Source organism: Astatotilapia calliptera, chromosome 20 (assembly GCF_964374335.1).
Source record: "Astatotilapia calliptera chromosome 20, fAstCal68.1, whole genome shotgun sequence".
Lineage (NCBI taxonomy): Eukaryota > Metazoa > Chordata > Actinopteri > Cichliformes > Cichlidae > Astatotilapia > Astatotilapia calliptera.
The window spans coordinates 873,653-893,202 of NC_137441.1; the positions used below are offsets into that span (position 1 = coordinate 873,653).

Genomic DNA, 19,550 nt, shown 5'->3' on the forward strand with positions numbered 1-19,550 from the left:
GTTTGAGGCTCAGTTTTCAAAGCTGTAATGAAACATGTTCAGACTGCATGTGCATCACACACACAGCGATACCTGCTAATCAGTAACATCCAATCAAAATCATGAATCTCACTGTGCATCAAAACTGGAGCTCCGCCCTGTTATTGGTCACATGATGTCACTAAAAATGCTCCTGAAGGCTCCAACAGCACAAACAGGCCCAGAGGTCAGGTGAAGCTAGCAGACAGCTAGCAGCTACAGCCGCCTGTCAGTAACAGAGGCCACGCCCCCAATAATGCAAACTTTTAGGCTTAAAATCATTTAGAAGCCTGTGGGACTGACTCACTGCTGCCTCTGCTGGGCATCAGAGGAACTGCAGCTTCTGGTGCTGGGGGCTGATGATTGGCTCTATTTTGTTCCTGTTTCTCAGGACACGTCAACGCCTCGTTCTGTCCTCACGCTTACGGCTGCCGTGACGTCCTGGTGTCGGAGAATCAGATCATTCTGGATGTGACGGACCACGAGCTACTCGTCACGGTGCAGATACCCGTGGGGAAGACGCTGTGGCTGGTCAGTGTCGCTGCTCTGCATCACAGCTACGCTTGATGCTGCAGAATGACGTTCAGGGATAGTTTTTTCCTTTGAGGTGGAGATGAGGCAGCAGCTGACGTTCTTCCTCGTGTCTGCAGGATTACCTGCTGGTTGTTCCTGAGTCGAGCTACAGCTCCAGCTACCTGAGCGAGGAGCCGCTGGACAAATCCTACGACTTCATCAGACTCTGCGGTCAAAACAGCTTTTACATCAGGTGAGCGGGTGAAGATGCTGGGCAGTAGTTTAGCGTGTTAGCGTCATCCCCACAGGTGTGAACTCTTCCTCTCTCCCGCAGTCCCTCCTCCTCGCCGTTCTGCCTCAGCTCGGCCATATCTCTGTCAGCCTTCGTCAACAACGGCGCGCTGCCCTGTGCCTGCCACGAAGTCGGAGCTGAGAGCGACACCTGCGAACGCTTTGGCGGTCAGTGTCGCTGCAGGCCCAACGTGATTGGACGAGACTGCTCCACGTGTGCCACGGGTTACTGGGGATTCCCCAACTGCAGACGTGAGTGTTCGCCTGAACAGATCATTCACCATCTCACCTTTCCTGTATTTTCAAGTCGTCTTTAAGCAGAAAAATGGAACAACTGAAGTGTGCAGACGAGTGTAAGGCTGCGCGATGAAACGCTGCAGGGACGGCGTCCGAGATTCACACTTATTTATTCATAAAACTTTTATTTTGCTGTGAAGAAGGCGCGTGGGGTTTTTCCTGTCTCGCTCCCTTGTGTTCCTGCTCTCACTCACCTTCCCGTGTCACCTGCAGCCTGTGACTGCGGTTCGAGGTTGTGCGAGCCGGTGACGGGGGACTGCATCTGCCCGCCGAGGACCGTCCTCCCAGAATGCAACGAGTGCGAGCCTCAGACGTTTGGCTGCCACCCGCTGGTGGGCTGCGAGGTCTGCAACTGCTCTCACGCTGGCATCATCGCGCCCGATGTGAGCTGCGACACGCTCAGTGGGCAGTGCAGGTAAGACGAACAGGAAGCGACCTCAGGACAAAGAGGGGTTGTGTGTGTTTGTCTCGCTCCGGTGGCTGTGTGCTCTCTGAAGCTGCCAGGTTTAAACTTTCCGACTGCCTGATCCTCTGCAACATTTCTTTGTGAAGTTTCTATAATTTTACAAACTCCGAGGTTTTTTTGGATAGCTCAATTTCAGATTGATACCTCTCTCGTGTCCGTTATGCACGTTTTCACCACCAGGGGGCAGATCAACTATGTTGCTGCCATCTCATGTGCAATATCTCAGTCTTTCCTTGTTCTGTGCAACATTTTGGTCTCAGTGGAATTACCATCCCCACCCCAAATGAGCATAGCCCCTCCACTCTTATTTATTTATTTAATATATTATATAACTGCCCTGTATACAGCCCCACAATGTTTCTGTTTCAGTGTTTCTACGCATACACCATGTATATAGTTTACTCACATATATCTATACATAGATTTTGCTTTTTTTCCTCGTTGTATATTGTTTTCTTTACTTTTGCACCTTTGTGGTTCACTGTGCAAGAAACCGCACAATGACAATAAAAAGCTCTAAAGTTTATTTTGTTTATAACCTCATTTCTCTTCCGCCTCCTTTCCTAAGGCTGCCATCACACAAGAGAACAGCTTGTTAATGATCTAATGTAATCAAGCTCACGCTGACCCAGTGCACCACCTTGTGGTGAACAGTGTTATTACCCTAGACTGCAGCTGTAGGTGTCTTTCCTCACTTCTCACACACAGGTATTCATTACACTTACTGTAAACCTCACAATAACCTAACTGTGACCATGACACAAAAAATGTCCTCAAACTTGTGGAGACGGATATTTTGGTCCCCACAAGGCTGGTAAACTTCCAATTTTGATCCCACAAAGATGTGAGTACATGCTCACACACACAGACAGAGGTCAAAGGTTATAGAAGCTGAGATTCGGCACAACGTTTTCTGTTTCCAGATGTCAGAACAACATCGTCGGACGTCAGTGCGACCGCTGTGCCCCCGGTTTCTACGGTTACCCCAACTGCAGACCATGTGACTGCAACGAGGCGGGGGCCGAGGAGGAAGTGTGTGACCCGTCCACAGGACAGTGTCTCTGCAAGGTTTGCACTCACGTACACAAACGCACAAACGTACACGAGTCTGTCATGTTTGTGTGTCTGACATTGCTGTATGTGTGCGTGCGTGTGTGTGTGTGTGTTCCCCCTGCAGGAGAACGTCCAGGGTCCTCGCTGTGATCAGTGCAGAGATGGTACGTTCCACTTGGACCCGACCAACCCAAAAGGATGCACCAGCTGTTTCTGCTTCGGAGCCACCGGCCGCTGCCACAGCTCCAGCATGAGGCGCACCGAGGTGCTCGTCTACATCCCATAATATGCTTGTTTTGTTAAACACAACCTGATGTTTGTGGTAGTTTTTCTGCAGCGAGCTGATCCTGACTCGAGCTCACAGAGTTTCAGAAAGCTGCTGAATGCTGTGACGTTTCCACATGCTCACTGATTTACTGACTTTGAGCCTCACAGCAGCCGCGTCGTCTCTGCAGGTCATGGACATGGAGGGCTGGGTGCTGCTGGGAGCCGACAGGCAGGAAGTCCCCGTAATCGTGTATCCAGATCAGGACCTGGTAGAGGCCGACATCACCGACGTGCCCGATGTTTATCAGGAGCTGTACTGGCACGCTCCGAACACTTACCTGGGAGACAAGGTGAGTTATTCCAGTTAAAGATCAGTCAGGTGCTGTAAGAACCGGGCGGGTAGTTGGAGTCTGAACACGCCTTTATCTGATGGATCTGTGTGCACTCAGAGAGGATGAGGGTGAAGATGAGCCAGCAGTGAGCCTGAGCCATCTCCAGGTGCAGATCTGTTTTTAAAGCTTACGGCCTCACAGAGTCCCAGAATCCCTCGCTCTGTTACAGACACGTCCCACACAGCCGACCAAAGGCTCAGACGGAGATCAGCAGCTTTCATGTGTGAAAGCGTCACCCTTTATTCTGACGGTTAAATCCCCCGCTGTTACGCTCCAACGACCGGCTTCAGATGGCAGCCTGCTGCAACCTGCATGCGCGCAGCAGACGTGCAGGTTTTATCTGTCGCAGATAAACTGCAGGCCGCGCTTTGTGTTTCATCAGCCTGTACGCCGCGTGGTGCTCTGTTTGTGTCTGAGCTTTGATCTGCTCCTGTCTGCACAGGTCTCCTCCTACGGAGGCTATCTCAGGTACCGTCTGCACACGCAGACCATGAGAGGAGACGTGCTGCCTCTGCCCGCCGAGGCCCCGAAACCCGACATCATCCTCAAGGTGCAAAGCACGCACACGCACGTGCACACACAGACACACACACCTGTGCCCTCTCATATGTAGCGTTAGCTGTGTGTTAGCATGCTGACAGCTTTACTTCCTGTTTCTGTTGTCCAGGGTAACCAGATGACCCTGGTGTTCATGGAGAGAGAATACTCGTCCCCTGAGGAGCCTCACCTGGGCATCGTCCACATCGTTGAGGTAACGTCACCTGTGCATTCTTCTGTGATATTAGAAAGCTGTTGACTCCTGACCCCATGAGAGGCCTCAGGAAGCCGTTTTAGAGGTTCCCTGTAAACACTTGTGCAGCGTAAGCTCTGGTCAGCTAGTGCACCTGTACCTGTCACTCAGCTGATGTCAGAACGTGACCTCACAGCGGAGCCGATGACGATGTTTTCTTCGTGTCCTTCCTGTGCTTACAGGGAAGTTTCCGTCACTTTCGGACCGGTAACCCGGTGTCCCGAGAGGAGCTGATGATGGTTCTGGTCGGGCTGGAGTCTCTGCAGATCCGAGCCCTGCACTCCCAGTCAGCCCAGTCCGTGTCGCTGCGTGGCGCCGTGCTAGAGGGTGCAGAGAGCCTGCCTGTTGGACGCCACGCCAACAATGTGGAAATCTGCATGTGTCCCGCCAACTACCTGGGAGACTCATGCCAGGTGAGGGACGGGGTTTGGATCTGGGTTTGTTGGGGTGGTGACTCGCAAAGAGGAGGCGGTGATGGCGGATAAAGGTTAAAGGTCGTGATGTGTGTGTGCAGAGATGTGCTCCGGGGTACTACAGAGACACCATCGGCCTGTTCCTGGGGAAGTGTGTTCCCTGTAGCTGTAACGGACACTCGGACCAGTGTTTGGATGGATCTGGGATCTGTGTGGTGAGGAGCTCTGATTGCACGCTGCCTCCTGACGTCCTCTCGCTCTGATGTCACGGATCTCTAACCATTCTTGTCTCTGTCCGTCAGAACTGCCGGCACAACACGGCCGGCGACCACTGTGAGACGTGCCAGGGGGGGTTCCTAGGTAACAACAGCGTGGATGGTCAGGCCGTGACGTGCTCCAGCTGCCCCTGCCCGCTCAGAGCTCCATCCAACAAGTCAGTACCTCCACTCCCTATGCCTCAGCCCATTCCTGTATGTTTGTTGGGAATACTGGGAATTTAGCATGAATTTAAGGTTCAATGATTCAGGCGCATTTAGTGTTTAGTCATCAGTAAATATGGAAGCTGAAAATGTTAAAGGCCCCACATTGCTGCCCTGAGGAACGCCACAAGTAACATTTCCTGTTTTTCAAACTAAGAGTCTCCCACGTGCTTTGATGCTGTCCTGATTTGTAGTTTTTCACTCTTCTTCCTTCCTGTCTGTCTGTAGTTTTGCAGAGGGCTGCGTGCAGAGAGGTGACAGCATGCAGTGTCGCTGTATGCCCGGCTACGCCGGACCGAACTGCGAAAGGTAAACGAGTGGAGCCGCGCTCCAGACGTCCGTACTAAACATGCTCCTCACAGTGAGGTCAGCGGGCGACCTCGTCTCCAAATACTCAGGGTTCAGGAGCTCCACCCATGTAAGAGGGCCAATCAGAAAGAATGTTGGTCTGCAGGGGGAGGAGCTTAAACAGCCTGTTTCAGACAGAGGATGAAGTGAGGGCTGATGGTGCTGAAATCACCCTGAAACGTTCTCAGTCATTAAGAAATCAAATAAAAATTAATAATTTTATGAAATGAATGATAAAGTTAAATATACAAACTAATGATGCTGGTAGGAAGGAAAACGCCACACGCTGTGTATCCATCATAATCATCAGGTATTTCAGTTAAAAATGCTTCACCTGTCGGCCTCTCTCACAGGTGTGCCCCAGGTTTCTACGGCAACCCGGTGGTTCTGGGCAGCCGGTGTCAGACGTGCGATTGCAGCGGGAACTCGGACCCCAACATGCTGTTCACCGACTGCCACCCGCTGACGGGACACTGCCTCAGCTGCATGCACAACACGGCCGGGCCGCGCTGCGAGAGCTGTGCCCCCGGTTACTACGGCGACGCCATTAACGCCAAAAACTGCACCCGTGAGTTCGGCGTCCCGCGGTCACGTGATCAGGTTTGGCAGTGCAGGCTGCAGGTGGATTCAGCGTGTGTGTGCTTTCTAATGCAGAGTGTGACTGCTCTCCGTGTGGAACCGAGTCATGTGACCCGCACAGCGGACAGTGCCGCTGCAAGCCCGGAGTCACCGGGCCGCTCTGCGATCGCTGCGAGGTGAGAGCGCTCTCTGAGGTCACATCACCACAACATCTGTCATTTAAACACGGCCGCCATGTTGGAAGTGGTCTAGAGCCGCACGAGGAGTCGACAGTGATCCACGCGGCGGCGCCATCTTTAGAACATATGAATGTAGCTCAGACTGTCACAGAGTGATGACAGAAAGAGGTCTGTGAATACTTTTTAAAAACATACATACAACGGAAACATACGTTTTTCTAAATGAGTCACAAAAAAACGAGCCGTATGAGAGGAGAAACGGCGTGCTGGGTCAGGTGATTCATGATGTAACGAGGTCAGAGGTCAGTCCTGCGGTTGGTGACGTGTTTGCTCAGTTTCAGAACACGTATGTTATTCTAAAATGCTCATTCAGATTATTGTTACTCCTCCTCTCAGGATGGCTCGTTTGGCTTCGACTCGTGCTCCGGCTGCCGTAAGTGTGACTGTGACGCCGCTGCGGCGCTCGTCCAGCCGTGTGACCCTCAGAGCGGTCAGTGCGCCTGCAGGCCTGGAGTGAGCGACTCGAGCTGCCGGCAGTGCGCTCCTGGATTCTGGGACTACGGACCCAACGGCTGCAAGAGTGAGGAAACACAAACATCATCACACAAAAGAGGGGTAGGCGGGAAGGTTGGCGGGAAGGTTGGCGGGAAGGTTGGCGGTCCGATCCCCACCTGCTCCAGTCTGGTTGCCAAATATCCTTGGGCGTGATACTGACCCCAAGCTGCTCTCTGAAGCCTCCCTGTGCATGTGACTGTTAGAAAGCAAGAGCTCAGGTAGATTAGCACAGGAACATCTACTGCGTGACACACACACAGATACCTGCTAACACCATGCCGCCATGTTATTGGTCAGATGATGTCATTAAAGGCTCTGACGGCCTTTAATGACATCATCTGACCAATAACAGATGATGTCTGTCAGTGTGAGGCAGCTGCAGCAGTCACATGTTGGTGTGTTTAACCTGAAGCCCCTCCCTCACCTGCAGAGTGTGACTGCAGAGGAGGACACTGCGACCCGCGCACAGGAGAATGTCGCTGTCCCGACGGGATGACGGGCCGACAGTGTGACGTCTGTTTGCAGAGGTACAGCGTCCCGACGGAGGACCTGCACGGCATCCACTGCGAGCGTGAGTCTCACACACTCAGAGGCTCTTTGCAGCGTTTGTAATCCGGTGAAGCTCAGCGTGTGCGTTTTTCTCTCAGTGTGCGACAGCTGCGTCGTCGTGCTGCTGGAGGATCTGGAGAGGCTCGACGACGACTTCCTGTCGGCGTCGGCTCGGCTGAGGAGCCTGAACGCCAGCTCCGTGGCCCGGGCTCAGCTGCAAAGCCTCGACAAGTCCATGGAGGACGCCGCTGTGAGTTCACGCACAAGCACACACCTGAGGCTGCGAGCACCGTGCTGCAGGGGCACTAATCAAACTCACTTTCCCATGATTCAGCGGGCCATTGAGGACTACAACAACACACTGCAAGACAGCCTGAGTCGCACCGACATGCTGGAGGCAGAAATCAGCACCATCAGTGAGGACATCGACGAGCTGCAGAACAAAGTGAGGAGCGCACACACACACACACACACACACACACACACACACACACGATTGTTCCGATGGTCCAGATCCACACTTTGGGAGCGCCTCCTGTAAAGGCCCGCTCTTCTCTGAGCTTTAATCCTGAGCCAGGGCAGCGAGGAGGGCGGGATCTGCTGTGTCTCCGGTGGTGCATTCACGGGTGATCGGAAAAACCTGACTTCATGATGCAGACCTGTCACCGGGCCGTAGGCTAACGCTAACATTCCAGACTCACGGCGACGATTCCTCGACGCCAGTTCGGTTTCCGTTTGTTCAAACTGTCTGTCGACGTTTTACAGGCAGCAGGAAGAAGAGCACACAGGTTTGTATCACACGTGCGTCATTAACACACATAAAATCTGACAGCTGTCTTTTTTTCCAGACGTCGGCAATGACCAGCCGGGTCGGCGAGCTACACAGTGGCACAAACAGAACGTACCGGCGGGCCGAGGATGTGTTGTCCCTCCTCGGGAACGTGAGCGCCAATATAAACGGTACGGCGCGAGAACAGAGTTTCAAATCTGAAGACCTGACAGGAGGCAGAGCGATGCTTGGACCCTTGTGCTTGTGTGTCCACAGAACTTCTGCTGAGGTCGAACAGTTCTTTGCTAAACGAGACGGAGGCAGAGGAGGATGGCGAGGAGAGGGAGAGGAAGATGAGGGAGGTGCAGGCCATGCTGAGGGAGATGAGGCACAGGAGCTGCACAGGTCAGAAGAAGATGGCCGACAAAGAGAAGGCAGAGGCTGAGAAACGTAAGTTTATTCATTTTAATCAGCTGTGATGAGCACGCTCAGTCTAACCCACAGACCGATCTGACGAGAGAGACGACCTTCAAAGTAAAACAGGAAAGTAGGGCTGCACGATTAATCGTTAGAAAATCGCGATCTCGATTCATACTTATGTGCGATCTCATTTCCAAATGACAACGATTTTTAAAAAAAAGACGACGATTGTAGCGCATTTTGATCCGGGACGTAATCTGCATGAAAACAAGCGCTCACTCTTCCTGCTCAACAAATGACAAGGGCGGAGCCTTATACCACGTGATACAGAAGCTGTGCCGTGTGATGCTAAAATTAGCAGGAAACAACAACGGAGAGCACGTCAGGGATGACGAGAAAGTGACAGGAGAAAATCCGTCCCGGTCAACCACCCAAACATCAATAACGGGAACCTTATACAGCGCTTCCCTGTACCCGTCGACCTCCCGCAGGCACAAAGACATTACGGAGGCTATCACTTATCACCTGACCAAAGATATGGCTCCATCAACACTGTGCAAAACGAGGGATTTAGGAAAATGATCAACACCCTAGACAAACGCTGCACAGTGCCGTCCCACAACTATTTTTCTATTGTTGCACTACCTGCTCTGTACACGCAGCGTCGAGCAACGGTGGAGACGGAATTTCAAGCAGTACAACAACAAAACGTGAGACATTTGTTGTTTTTATGTTTATTTATTGTTTTTATGTTCAGTCTCAACTGTTACGAAGTTGATGTGCAGTTAATAAGTGCAATAAATATTTATACTGGAAAAGAAAATCGTGAGAGAATCGTGATCTCAATTCTAAGCCAAACAATCGTGATTCTCATTTTATGCAAAATCGTGCAGCCCTATAAACAAGAGAACTAATACAGAACCAGGACATTAACACAGGAAGAGACCGAACTTACCCAAACTCTGCATGAAGCAGAATTCGCAGAACGGGATGAAACATTCGACAGTGTCAGGAGGAACCAGACGCGCTCTGAGAAGACATGAACATCAGATCAGGGTCACAGACGACGAGTTAAACTTCCAGCAGCTCGTCGGACCTGTGAACCAGCTCACACCTGCCCGAGAACGAGGGATGAAGTATCTGCTGCAACATCTGGATGTTTGATGGTTTTATTAAATGTCTCTGACTCGCTGCTGATGTCACTTCAGCGTTTAAAAGCTAATGAGCAGGTTTGTGTTTGAGCTGACAGGACCGCCCGTCTGTGTCTTGTGTTCTCGTAGTGTTGGATCGGGTCAGCAGGCAGCTGGTGGACCGTCACGAGGAAAACGACAACCTAACTCGATCCATCAGTGACCGTCTCTCCCGCCTCCACGCTGACACGATGGACCTCCGAGACGCCCTGAATGAGGCCGTGAACAACACGGCGAGAGCTGCCGAGATCAACAACGCCAACGAGAAAAGCCTGGACGACCACAACGTAAGAGCAGCAGAGGAAGGAACATGGAGAACGTGGAGAACACCAAGTGATGACTAACCGCTGTCTGTCTGTCTGTCAGAGGAGGGTGGTGGACCTGCAGATGAAGTCAACCGAGGTGAGAAAACAGCTGAACGTGTCTGCAGATCACCTTCATCAAGTCAACAACGACGTGTGGTCCATGGTGCAGAACTCCAAAGAGGTTTGAATGTCACACATTAAACTTGTCTGTGTGTGCATGCGTCACAGATTTACAGGGGCCGCTTCATCTTCAGCACAGCCGTGATTCAGCCCTCAAAGTGTTCTCAGTCTGCCGGAATCTACGTCCTAACTACTAACAGTGCTAACACCTGCTAACAGTGCTAACACCTGCTAACAGTGCTAACACCTGCTAACAGTGCTAACACATGCTAACACCTGCTAACACCTACTAACAGTGCTAACAGTGCTAACACCTGCTAACAGTGCTAACACCGGCTAACAGTGCTAACACCTGCTAACAGTGCTAACACCTGCTAACACCTACTAACAGTGCTAACACATGCTAACACCTGCCAACAGTGCTAACACCTGCTAACAGTGCTAACACATGCTAACACCTGCTAACAGTGCTAACACATGCTAACACCTGCTAATGGTGAACCATGGCTGGTTACAGCTCACAGATCTGAGGCTGGAGCTCGGACAGTTTCGTTGCTCTGGCAGGCTCAGAATCAGAATTCTTGTTGAAGATCAAAAACTTTCTTCTTTAGGTCTTTACCTCCCCTTGACCAGGCTACGTCCCCTTCAGCTCTTTCTCTCCCTCAGGAGTACGAGCACCTTGCAGCTCAGTTGGATGGCGCCCGGATGCTGCTGGCCCAAAAGGTTCAGAATTTGTCTCAGACTAACTCTAAAATCCCGCTGGTGGAGAAGGCGGAGAAGCACGCTGAGCTACTCGGCGCCCTGGCCATGAACCTGTCGAGGTAGGTGTACGACATTTAGTTCTTGTGCTTCATGAAACCAAACCAAAAGCTGTGTGCGTCTGTCTGCAGTTTGATCGCAGAAACAAAGAAGGACGGATTCATAGACGTAACGCAGTCGTACAACAAGATCGTCGTCAGCATCGAGCAGGCCGAGGAGGCCGCCAAGATGGCCAGCGAGGCTACCAACAGCACATTAGAGGTAAAAAAAACCCCAAAATCACAAGTTTGTCCTTTGAGGTGACTTTAAAAACCGAAACTGAAAGTGTGTTGGTCTTGTTTTCAGAGCGTGAAGGGCCAGAACCTCGGTCAGAAGGCGGAGTCTCTGAAGAACCACAGCATGGATCTGAAGGATGAAGTGGAGAAGCTTAATGATGACCTGAACACCAGTAAGCCCAGTTTGGATTGCAGAGATTCATAAATGAACCCTTTCATCTTCAGTTTGCATCACCTTCGTTTTTCTGCTGCAGCTCTGAGGCCACGACTGGAGGATGCTCAGCGCCGGCTCCAGGACGCCAAAACCAAACAGGTTCAACTGACCGAGGACCTGGAGGCGCTCCAGAGCAACCTCAACGCCACCAAAAGTACGACTGTTTAAAACACGTTGCGCTTACACAATTTGGGTATTTAAGGTTTCCCACGTGACTCCTCACCGCTCACGGCTTCCTGTCGTCTTCTTCTTCTGTGCTGCTCAGACATCAGTGCACAGGTCAACGAAGCCAAGCAAACAGCGGCTAAGGCAAACAGGACGGCCACCGGCATCAACGACACCCTGCGTCCTATCAAAGAGAAGCTGGATGAATGGCAGCACACTTACGGAGACGCCAACGCCACGAGCGAGGACATCAACACCGCCCTGATGGACGCCAACAACACCGGTGAGTGATAAACGCTCGCTGCCATGCGCTGTGGGGATGGTCGAAAGATTTCAGACCCGAGCACAGGCAGACGCAGAAACTGAGGTCAAAGTGAGATTAAATCCTGATAAATCAAAACAATCGATCCAAAATCCGACTGATCACAGAGATTCCAAACAGCTGGAGCGAGCCAGAGACAGTAAATACAAATGGCAAAAGGAAGTAGATCCAAATACAAAGCATGAGTCTTTCAAAATAAAACAGGAAGCAACCAAACACAGAGATAATGTTTGAGCATATGAAAAGCTAAGAAAAATTCGGGACTGAACCAACGAAGACCCAACATACTCAAACAATCAAACGAAGAACTAACATTATATAAAATAATAAGACGGACGAATTCCACAAACGTCTGAACTGTCCAGAGCACGACTCACCTGAATGTCTTTGAATTTCAGGACTTTAGGAAGAAATGAGCAGTTTGAAAGAAATGATGAATTATTTAATTTGATTTTATGTATATAACACCAAATTACAGGAACAGTTCAAAGGTGCCACCTGCCACAACTGTTTGGGGGTTATTTATGAGCTCCACCAAAATAAAAGCATGTCAAACTGAAAACTGCGACTAATGACAGACATCTAATATTCAGGAACCACAAATGAAACTCGTCTCTAATCATTCATCAGGTCGCTGAGCCCTCCAAAGGTTAGGCCGTGGTTCTGTTTGAGCTGCACATCTCAGATTGTAATTTTTTAAATTGAGTGTCAGACATTAATTTTGTTTGCCTTTGAAAGGTGTTCCAACCAGGTAAAAAGGCCTGGATGTTACCTGAACACTCACGTAGGGGGCGCTGGTGAGACATGAGCTGTAAATGTCTGTCTGTCTGTCTGCAGTGCACAGGCTGGGTGAAGCTATTCCTGAACTCTTGAAGAGGCTGGGCGACCTGCAGAATTACTCTGTTCAGATGCCAAACATCTCCGAGAACATCAACCGCATCCGACAGCTCATAGAGCAGGCGCGCAATACTGCCAACAAGGTACACCCACAGACTGTATAAAAAGATGGACAGAGCCAAATATGTGGCCATATTTGGATGCTATTGCTAGCTAGCTTGGTTATCGCAGATACCTGCTCATAGTGCTGAGTTGGGCGCTGTGTTAGTGCAGTGACCTCACAGCAGCCGTGTTATTGGTCACATGATGTCATTAAACATGCTCCGAAAGACTCCAACAACACGGTCCAGAGGTCCAGTTTAGCCTAGCCGACAGCTAGCAGCTACAGCCACCTGTGTCAGCACCCACCTGTCTATAGAGGCCAAACAGTTTGTGTATGAGGCTGTAAACATGTTTATTTCGAATGTAAAATTTTGACATGGGAATGACTCACTGCTGCCTCTGCTGGACGTCAGAGGAACTGCAGGTTTTCATTTGATTTTTTAGTCCTGGAGGTCAGTGCTAGGTGTTTCCATCAGAGGTCCTTATCACAATCAGATTACTTTATTAATCCCTAAGGAAATTACGTCATTCTAATAGTCTTTTATCGTCATTGTACATGTACAGCTAAATTGTGGGTCCTAATAAAATATAAATCATAGACAACAGAGAAATATACACAAAATCATACACAGACACATTGGAGAACAAAATACTGGCAAAGTGATCGGAGGCAGTGGAAAGGACCGAGTGTGAGTGGGCTGAGGGATAAGGGTTACTCAGACCATGGCTCAGATTGGTGAGGTCGGTGTGTAGGGGTGGGGTGTGGGGGCGGGGCCAGTGTTTGTTAACAGTCTGATTGGCTGTGGGGGAGGAAGCTGTTAGTGAGTCTGGAGGTGTGGGAGACTGAGGAGTGGGAGAAGGCCAGCAGCGGGACACGGAGGAAGTGCAGCCGCTGCTCGACCTTCGTTACCAGGGCGATGGCGTTGTGGGTCCAGGTGAGATCAGTGGAGATGTGGGTTCCCAGAAACCTGAAGGTGGAGACGGATTCCATTTATACTGAGAGGGGAGCGGACCTGTCCTGACGTCCATTACGAGTTCTTTTCCTCCTTCCCCATCCAGGTGAGCGTATCCATGAAGTTCAATGGGAGATCAGGCGTTCAGGTGCGTACGCCGCCTAACCTGGCTGACCTGGCTGCTTACACATCCATGAAGCTCCACATCAAGCTGCCGGACGCAGTGCGGACGCGGCGACAGGATCCTTCCAACAGTCAGTTTGTGTTTTACCTCGGCAACAAAAACGTAAGTGTGAGGACAGATTGGACTTCATGTCGCTCGTCAAGTCTGTCAGTCCTCGTCGGGGTGTGTCTTTATTAACTGGGATAAATTTAGGACTCGTGAACATCGGAGGTGTCGTGTATTTTAAATCTGTGTTTGGGGTTTGCAGCCGGGTCAGGAGTTCCTGGGCATGGCGTTGGTGGGGAAACGGCTGCACTGGTACTTTAACGTTGGAGGAGAAACTGCAGTTGTGAAGATGAAAAACGACATCCAGTCCAAAGGAAGATTCAGCACCGTCTCCCTGGAGAGGTGAAGCGCACGATGTAACACAACACGGTGTCATTCGATTAAACATGAATGTTTATGCTAGCTGTGTGCAGGAGTTGTAGCATTGATCTGCTCCGGTGTTGGTGCGCGTAGGATGCTGCAGCACGGTCTGATGTCCGTATCTGTGGACACCTCAACCAGCAAATACTCTGAGAAGGCTGAAGGAGATCAGGGGCTCCTCAAACTCTCGGCCAATGACACCGTCTTCTATGTGGGAGGATATCCGAATACTTTCACAGTACGTACTGGAAGAGCTGTAAACCCACCAGTTACAGAGCGTTTCCGCATGTTACGCTTATTTTAGTCAGTACAATAAAACTGAGCAGGTGGAGCCAGAGTGAGAATAACTGAGAACGCCTGTGTTGGTACGCAGGCTCGTTGATGTTTACACATTAGTGCCTCGACCACAGGAATAATGAAGAGTTTCCACTTTCTCTGGTGTTTTTGTCTTTAGCCACCTGAAGTGCTCGCCCTGCCCAACTTTAAGGGCTGCATTGAGCTGGACTATCTGAACGAGGAGGTGATCAGTCTCTACAGCTTTGTGGACGTCTTCAATCTCAACACCACGGTGGACATACCGTGTGCCAGGTCCGTCTGCTGTTCCTGCATCTCATTTCAGTATCATTGTGTAAATGCAAACGTTTGTGTTCTTTCTGTTGAATTTAAGCTTATAGCTGAACACTGACGCTCACAGCAAGGGCGTGGATTTGGTTTTGGCGTTGGTGGGGACGGATGATTCAACCACCGAACCCTGCCCTGTTTCTTTGTTTTTCCTTTTTGTTTTTGCTTCTTAATAAAAAGAGGAGAAATATACTTGCCTACATGTGCTATTCTACGTGCTTTTAAACCGTTTAAAATCACAATTCATAGTTGAATTATTAAACAAATGACTAAGTATTTCAGGCTTTAGTTTACTTCAGCCATAATCCATATAAATCAGGTATCATACAAAAATAAAAATAGCTTCAAATAAAAGAACAATAAAGAATATGACTTTAAGGACTTAACAGCATTACTTCAGTTACACCAACATCTCTGACACATCAGCACTAAGGGAACACTGAGTGACCTGCTGGGTTTTGTCCATAAAACTACTCGTCTAAGATGACCTCAGAGTCAAAGATCTCTCAGCAACATTATGCAACAGTTTAGGCTCTACTGCCCGATCAGATCAGTGAGCTGGGATTTTCTATTCTAAGCATGAGCTACTGTTACAGCAACTGACATTAATACTACTGGTGTCCCACACAACAACTCAACGTTCACTATGTGAAGCAGCCAAACACAGGCCTGCTCCTCTCACTAACTGAGATAAACTGCTGGCATGTTGGTTTTACATCTATACTGTCCAGTCTGTCCTGGTGGACACACAGCAGCATTGTTTAATCCCATTTGAGTCATTGTTGACCTTAGCCCTGTTTTTAGTCTTCTGAGAGCACTGAAGCTTCTTTCAGCCTCAGTACCTGCGTTTTATCCTCAGATTAAATTATTATTCTGTTCGTGATGTGCCTCACCTTTGGCCCTGGCTCCTCCCCTCTGACTGCACTAGGATATATTTCCACCTGATAAAATAACACATTGATTTGTGCCATATAAAAAGTGAGACGTGTCAATTCAGACTCTTTGTCAAATATACACTAATGAAACAATTTACATCAGCAGCCTGACAACTGTCATGATAATAAATACTAGTTAATCTGTAGCACCAACTCATCAGCCAGTCACCTGTGAGCTCGCCTCTTCACCTCTGAGCTACAACATGGCAGAGCTGCCTCTGTCAGCTGATGAATGACAGTGAGACACTCCACATACATGCAGTCACACATGTGCTTCAAATACAGTCATGAACCACCAAGTCATCATTTCACCTGTGATCTTGTGTCACCATCACTCTCTGAGCTTTGTGTTGGTTCTTCACCTGACAAACAGGACATACACGACAATAAGAATAAAATGTGGAGCTGCTTCAGTGTTTCTGTCACTTTGTGCAGATCTTGACTCGTCAGTAATGTTTGTAGGCTGAGTGCATTTTAAAACTGTGCAAACTGCACTAAAAGGTGGAATATTTGCAAAATCATGACGACCTCATGACATTTTGTCTCAAACATTAACCCTATGAATACGTCAGTGCCATTAGGATGAAATTATTGTGTCACCAACATGTTAACGTTAGACATATAATTCTAACAGCCTCTGTAAACTAATATCCTGGCTGCTCGAGGCTCCGTTTCCTCTGACAGTTTCAATCAAAATTAGAAACGCTGCCCTGAGACTGAGAGAACTAACAGTGCTGCCTGCTGTGCAGTTAGTTTCCAAAACACGTTATTCATGGTTACATACAGTTTTAGACTGATGTGGGCCAAAGCCTAGCACAGCCTGTGACGTTATTGTGACACATTTTATGAGTGAACTTGGCTTTAAGTGACTCACAGGTTTCTTTGAAAAACACTTTCTTACATCCAGCTTCTTCCTCTTTGCTGCCGTCCTCCTCTCCTCCTTGCAGCGCAGGTTTACCGCTGCTGAAACTAAACAGAGCTCCCTGAAAGGCTCAGCCAATCACATTGGCCATAATTGTCACATGATGTAGGACTCGAGTAGAGAACGTAATTTAACTCTTTCTGTTCTGCTGGGTGAACGAGACGCTGACAGATCGTTTTTTTTCTTGTTTTTCTTTACTCGAAGAGATCAAATTATTGGTGGGGACAATTCTATAATCGCTGAATATTGGTAAGGACATGTCCCTTCCGTCCATGCCAAATCTACGCCCTTGGCTCACAGACGAGTGGATGAACGTTCATCACTTATTAAATGATGACTTTACAAAAAAAGAAAGTTTTCATCATTTTGTTATTTTCTGAGATACTCTGGTGTGTTTCAACTCCTAACTTTGTCTCTTAAATATGTGTGTGTGTTTAACAAACAGGACAAGAGCCACCTCTGAGCCCTATGTCAGTGATGGAGCGTACTTTGATGGGACCGGCTATGCAAAGTTTAATTTTTCTCAGTCAGGAAAAGGTTACTTCGTGCAACAGGAAATCAAACTGCAGTCGCAGAACGGGATCCTGCTGATGATGCAGAATGAGGTAACGCTGCTTATACGCTCACAGACCCTCAGAGGGCTGCTCACCTGTCCTTGTAAGCCCCGCCCCTATTATAATGAAAGAAGATGCTAGTTGCACTTCCTTATTCACAGCAGTGGGTGCTCTTTACACACTATCCCCTACAGTTCATAGCAAAAATGCTGAAGGCCGTAACACAGAATAGAATAGAATAGAATAGAATAGAATAGAATAGAATGGGTTTATCGTCATTGTACCTACAATGACATGACAGTGTTCCTCCTGTAAGAACTAAAGAGAACAGTACATATACATATTTACATACACCGAACAAACAGATCACATGCACAGCATAAAGAGAGTTCACAGAGTAATCAGGTGACCTTGCTACGCCCACATGACTTATTATCAGGCTTTATTGACCCTGGAGTCCAGTCGCTGCGTGCAGCACACAAAGCTGCCTCATTTCCACACTCGTGTTCTAGGTTTTCTTCTAATAACCTGACATATTGGATTCGCATTTGCAGGTTTTGCACTTCTTCCCTGGTCATCATCACTTCTGTTATTCTCTGTTTGTTGTGGTGACACTCGTGCAAATACGGAGCCGTCAGAAGAAGCTTGAGTTACTTCTTATACAGGGTAACTGGAAGAATGAACTTTTCTACTCAAGCACTCAGAGTGCTTTATACAACAGGCCCGAGCTGCAAAAGTGCAGATGTCCTGTCCTTCTACTGAAGTACAGGTACTTGTGTATAAAAATACACTGATTCAACTTCTTTACTCAAATACAGTAAAGAAGTATTTGTACTTCATTAGCTCTGAACAAACCTCATGCGCAGCAGCACTTTAACATTCAGGCTCTGATAGCTGCACCATAGCAGCCAACCTTCCCGTTAGTGGAAGGGTCGACCTCCTGGACCGGGGTCATGGCCATCAAATGTCCGGCTCTGGTTCCCACTGTACTTATTACACACATATCTGTATATTTTCCTCTGTAACTGGATTTCTTTTCTGTCTGCTGTGCAGCAAAATCAGTTTGTGTGTGTGGCGGTGCTTCGTGGCCAGGTCAAGCTCTTCTATAATATTAACGGTTCTCTGGTGGACGTCAAGCCCGTGGCTCCGCCTGAGCTCTTGCAGATGAGCAACGGCGAGCCCAACAGTGTGAGTCCCTCTGCGTGGTTTTTCATGTTCCTACTTTGAAAGCATGCCGATCACTCTGATTGCTCCTTTTAGTGGTCAGTATTGTGTACTTGTTTGTGACGTGCTGCATTTTTTCCCATATAGCTGTTTCTCATCATCTGGAATGAACTACTTATGGTGAAGAACAACCAAAACGATGCCATCAGGACTAACATAAAAGGCATCCCTCAATTTGACAACAGCTGTTACCTGGGTGGAGTGCCAGAGGACAAGATGCCGGAGATGTACGTGCACTAAGTTTCTTATTGCTCCATTTCTAAGCTAACGTTAGCGAGTCTGGAACTGCATGAGTGGAAAAGAGGCACAGGGGCAGGGCTAAAGGGGGCATCTGGGGTGGCACAGGCCCTACTGACATTTGTATGTTGCCCTCTAGAATTGTTGTCATGTCAATGATTAAAGATTGGAGCGGAGGATGGGCAAATCTAACTCCTGTTTTTTAACGTTATAAATGAAATATACAATATGAAAAATGTAAAGGCTTTTGAATTAAAACAAATCGGCAGCACGGTGGCACGGTGGTTAGCACTGTTGCTGCACAGCAAGAAGGTCCTGAGTTCAATTCCACCATCAGGCCGGGGTCTTTCTGTGTGGAGTTTGCATGTTCTCCCTGTGTTCGCGTGGGTTCCTCCCACCGTCCAAAGACATGCAGCTTGTGGGGATAGGTTAATTGGATAATCCAAATTGCCACTAGGTGTGAATGGTTGTCTGTCACTGTGTGTTGGCCCTGCGACAGACTAGCGACCTGTCCAGGGTGTATCCCGCCTCTCGCCCTATGACAGCTGGGATAGGCTCCAGCGCCCCCAGCGACCCTGAAAAGGATAAGCGAATGGATGGATGGATGGATGGAAAACAATAAATTATTAATTTTAATTAAACATGGAAAAGGATGTGTGAGACACTTACTTACTTATTCCACGTATTTACTATTTATTCTATTGAACATTTGCTGTCCCATTTGACAGTAAACCCGAGCCTTGTTCCAAGGAAGCCGCTGAGAGTAGCTCTAATAATTCATCTCGTTACCTCGCCACTAAGTCTTGTGCTTTGGGGCTGTCTCATATGTTTTAATGCATGTTTATGTC

General features: G+C 48.8%; 1 protein-coding gene across 3 annotated transcripts in view; it reads left to right on the plus strand.

Annotated features, from left to right (window-relative positions):
• Positions 1-19,550, plus strand: part of lama5 (laminin, alpha 5) — a 75,294-nt gene that overhangs the window by 44,842 nt on the left and 10,902 nt on the right. For all 3 annotated transcript variants that reach the window (XR_003270857.2, XM_026154944.2, XM_026154945.2), the window contains exons 31-66: positions 410-549; positions 669-784; positions 866-1,074; positions 1,333-1,534; positions 2,509-2,653; positions 2,763-2,903; positions 3,094-3,255; positions 3,740-3,847; positions 3,965-4,048; positions 4,270-4,500; positions 4,602-4,715; positions 4,803-4,933; positions 5,208-5,288; positions 5,681-5,895; positions 5,982-6,082; positions 6,482-6,665; positions 7,071-7,211; positions 7,288-7,439; positions 7,524-7,634; positions 8,038-8,149; positions 8,235-8,408; positions 9,659-9,855; positions 9,935-10,054; positions 10,660-10,814; positions 10,884-11,013; positions 11,098-11,200; positions 11,282-11,395; positions 11,507-11,689; positions 12,566-12,708; positions 13,727-13,906; positions 14,052-14,191; positions 14,303-14,447; positions 14,664-14,797; positions 17,133-17,292; positions 18,295-18,429; positions 18,553-18,692. Coding sequence is in view for 2 of the 3 variants with exons in the window: in XM_026154944.2 (XP_026010729.2) it covers positions 410-549; positions 669-784; positions 866-1,074; positions 1,333-1,534; positions 2,509-2,653; positions 2,763-2,903; positions 3,094-3,255; positions 3,740-3,847; positions 3,965-4,048; positions 4,270-4,500; positions 4,602-4,715; positions 4,803-4,933; positions 5,208-5,288; positions 5,681-5,895; positions 5,982-6,082; positions 6,482-6,665; positions 7,071-7,211; positions 7,288-7,439; positions 7,524-7,634; positions 8,038-8,149; positions 8,235-8,408; positions 9,659-9,855; positions 9,935-10,054; positions 10,660-10,814; positions 10,884-11,013; positions 11,098-11,200; positions 11,282-11,395; positions 11,507-11,689; positions 12,566-12,708; positions 13,727-13,906; positions 14,052-14,191; positions 14,303-14,447; positions 14,664-14,797; positions 17,133-17,292; positions 18,295-18,429; positions 18,553-18,692 (5,233 nt within the window). In the remaining variant the exon portion in view is untranslated. The remainder of the gene's footprint in view (positions 1-409; positions 550-668; positions 785-865; positions 1,075-1,332; positions 1,535-2,508; positions 2,654-2,762; positions 2,904-3,093; positions 3,256-3,739; positions 3,848-3,964; positions 4,049-4,269; positions 4,501-4,601; positions 4,716-4,802; positions 4,934-5,207; positions 5,289-5,680; positions 5,896-5,981; positions 6,083-6,481; positions 6,666-7,070; positions 7,212-7,287; positions 7,440-7,523; positions 7,635-8,037; positions 8,150-8,234; positions 8,409-9,658; positions 9,856-9,934; positions 10,055-10,659; positions 10,815-10,883; positions 11,014-11,097; positions 11,201-11,281; positions 11,396-11,506; positions 11,690-12,565; positions 12,709-13,726; positions 13,907-14,051; positions 14,192-14,302; positions 14,448-14,663; positions 14,798-17,132; positions 17,293-18,294; positions 18,430-18,552; positions 18,693-19,550) is intronic.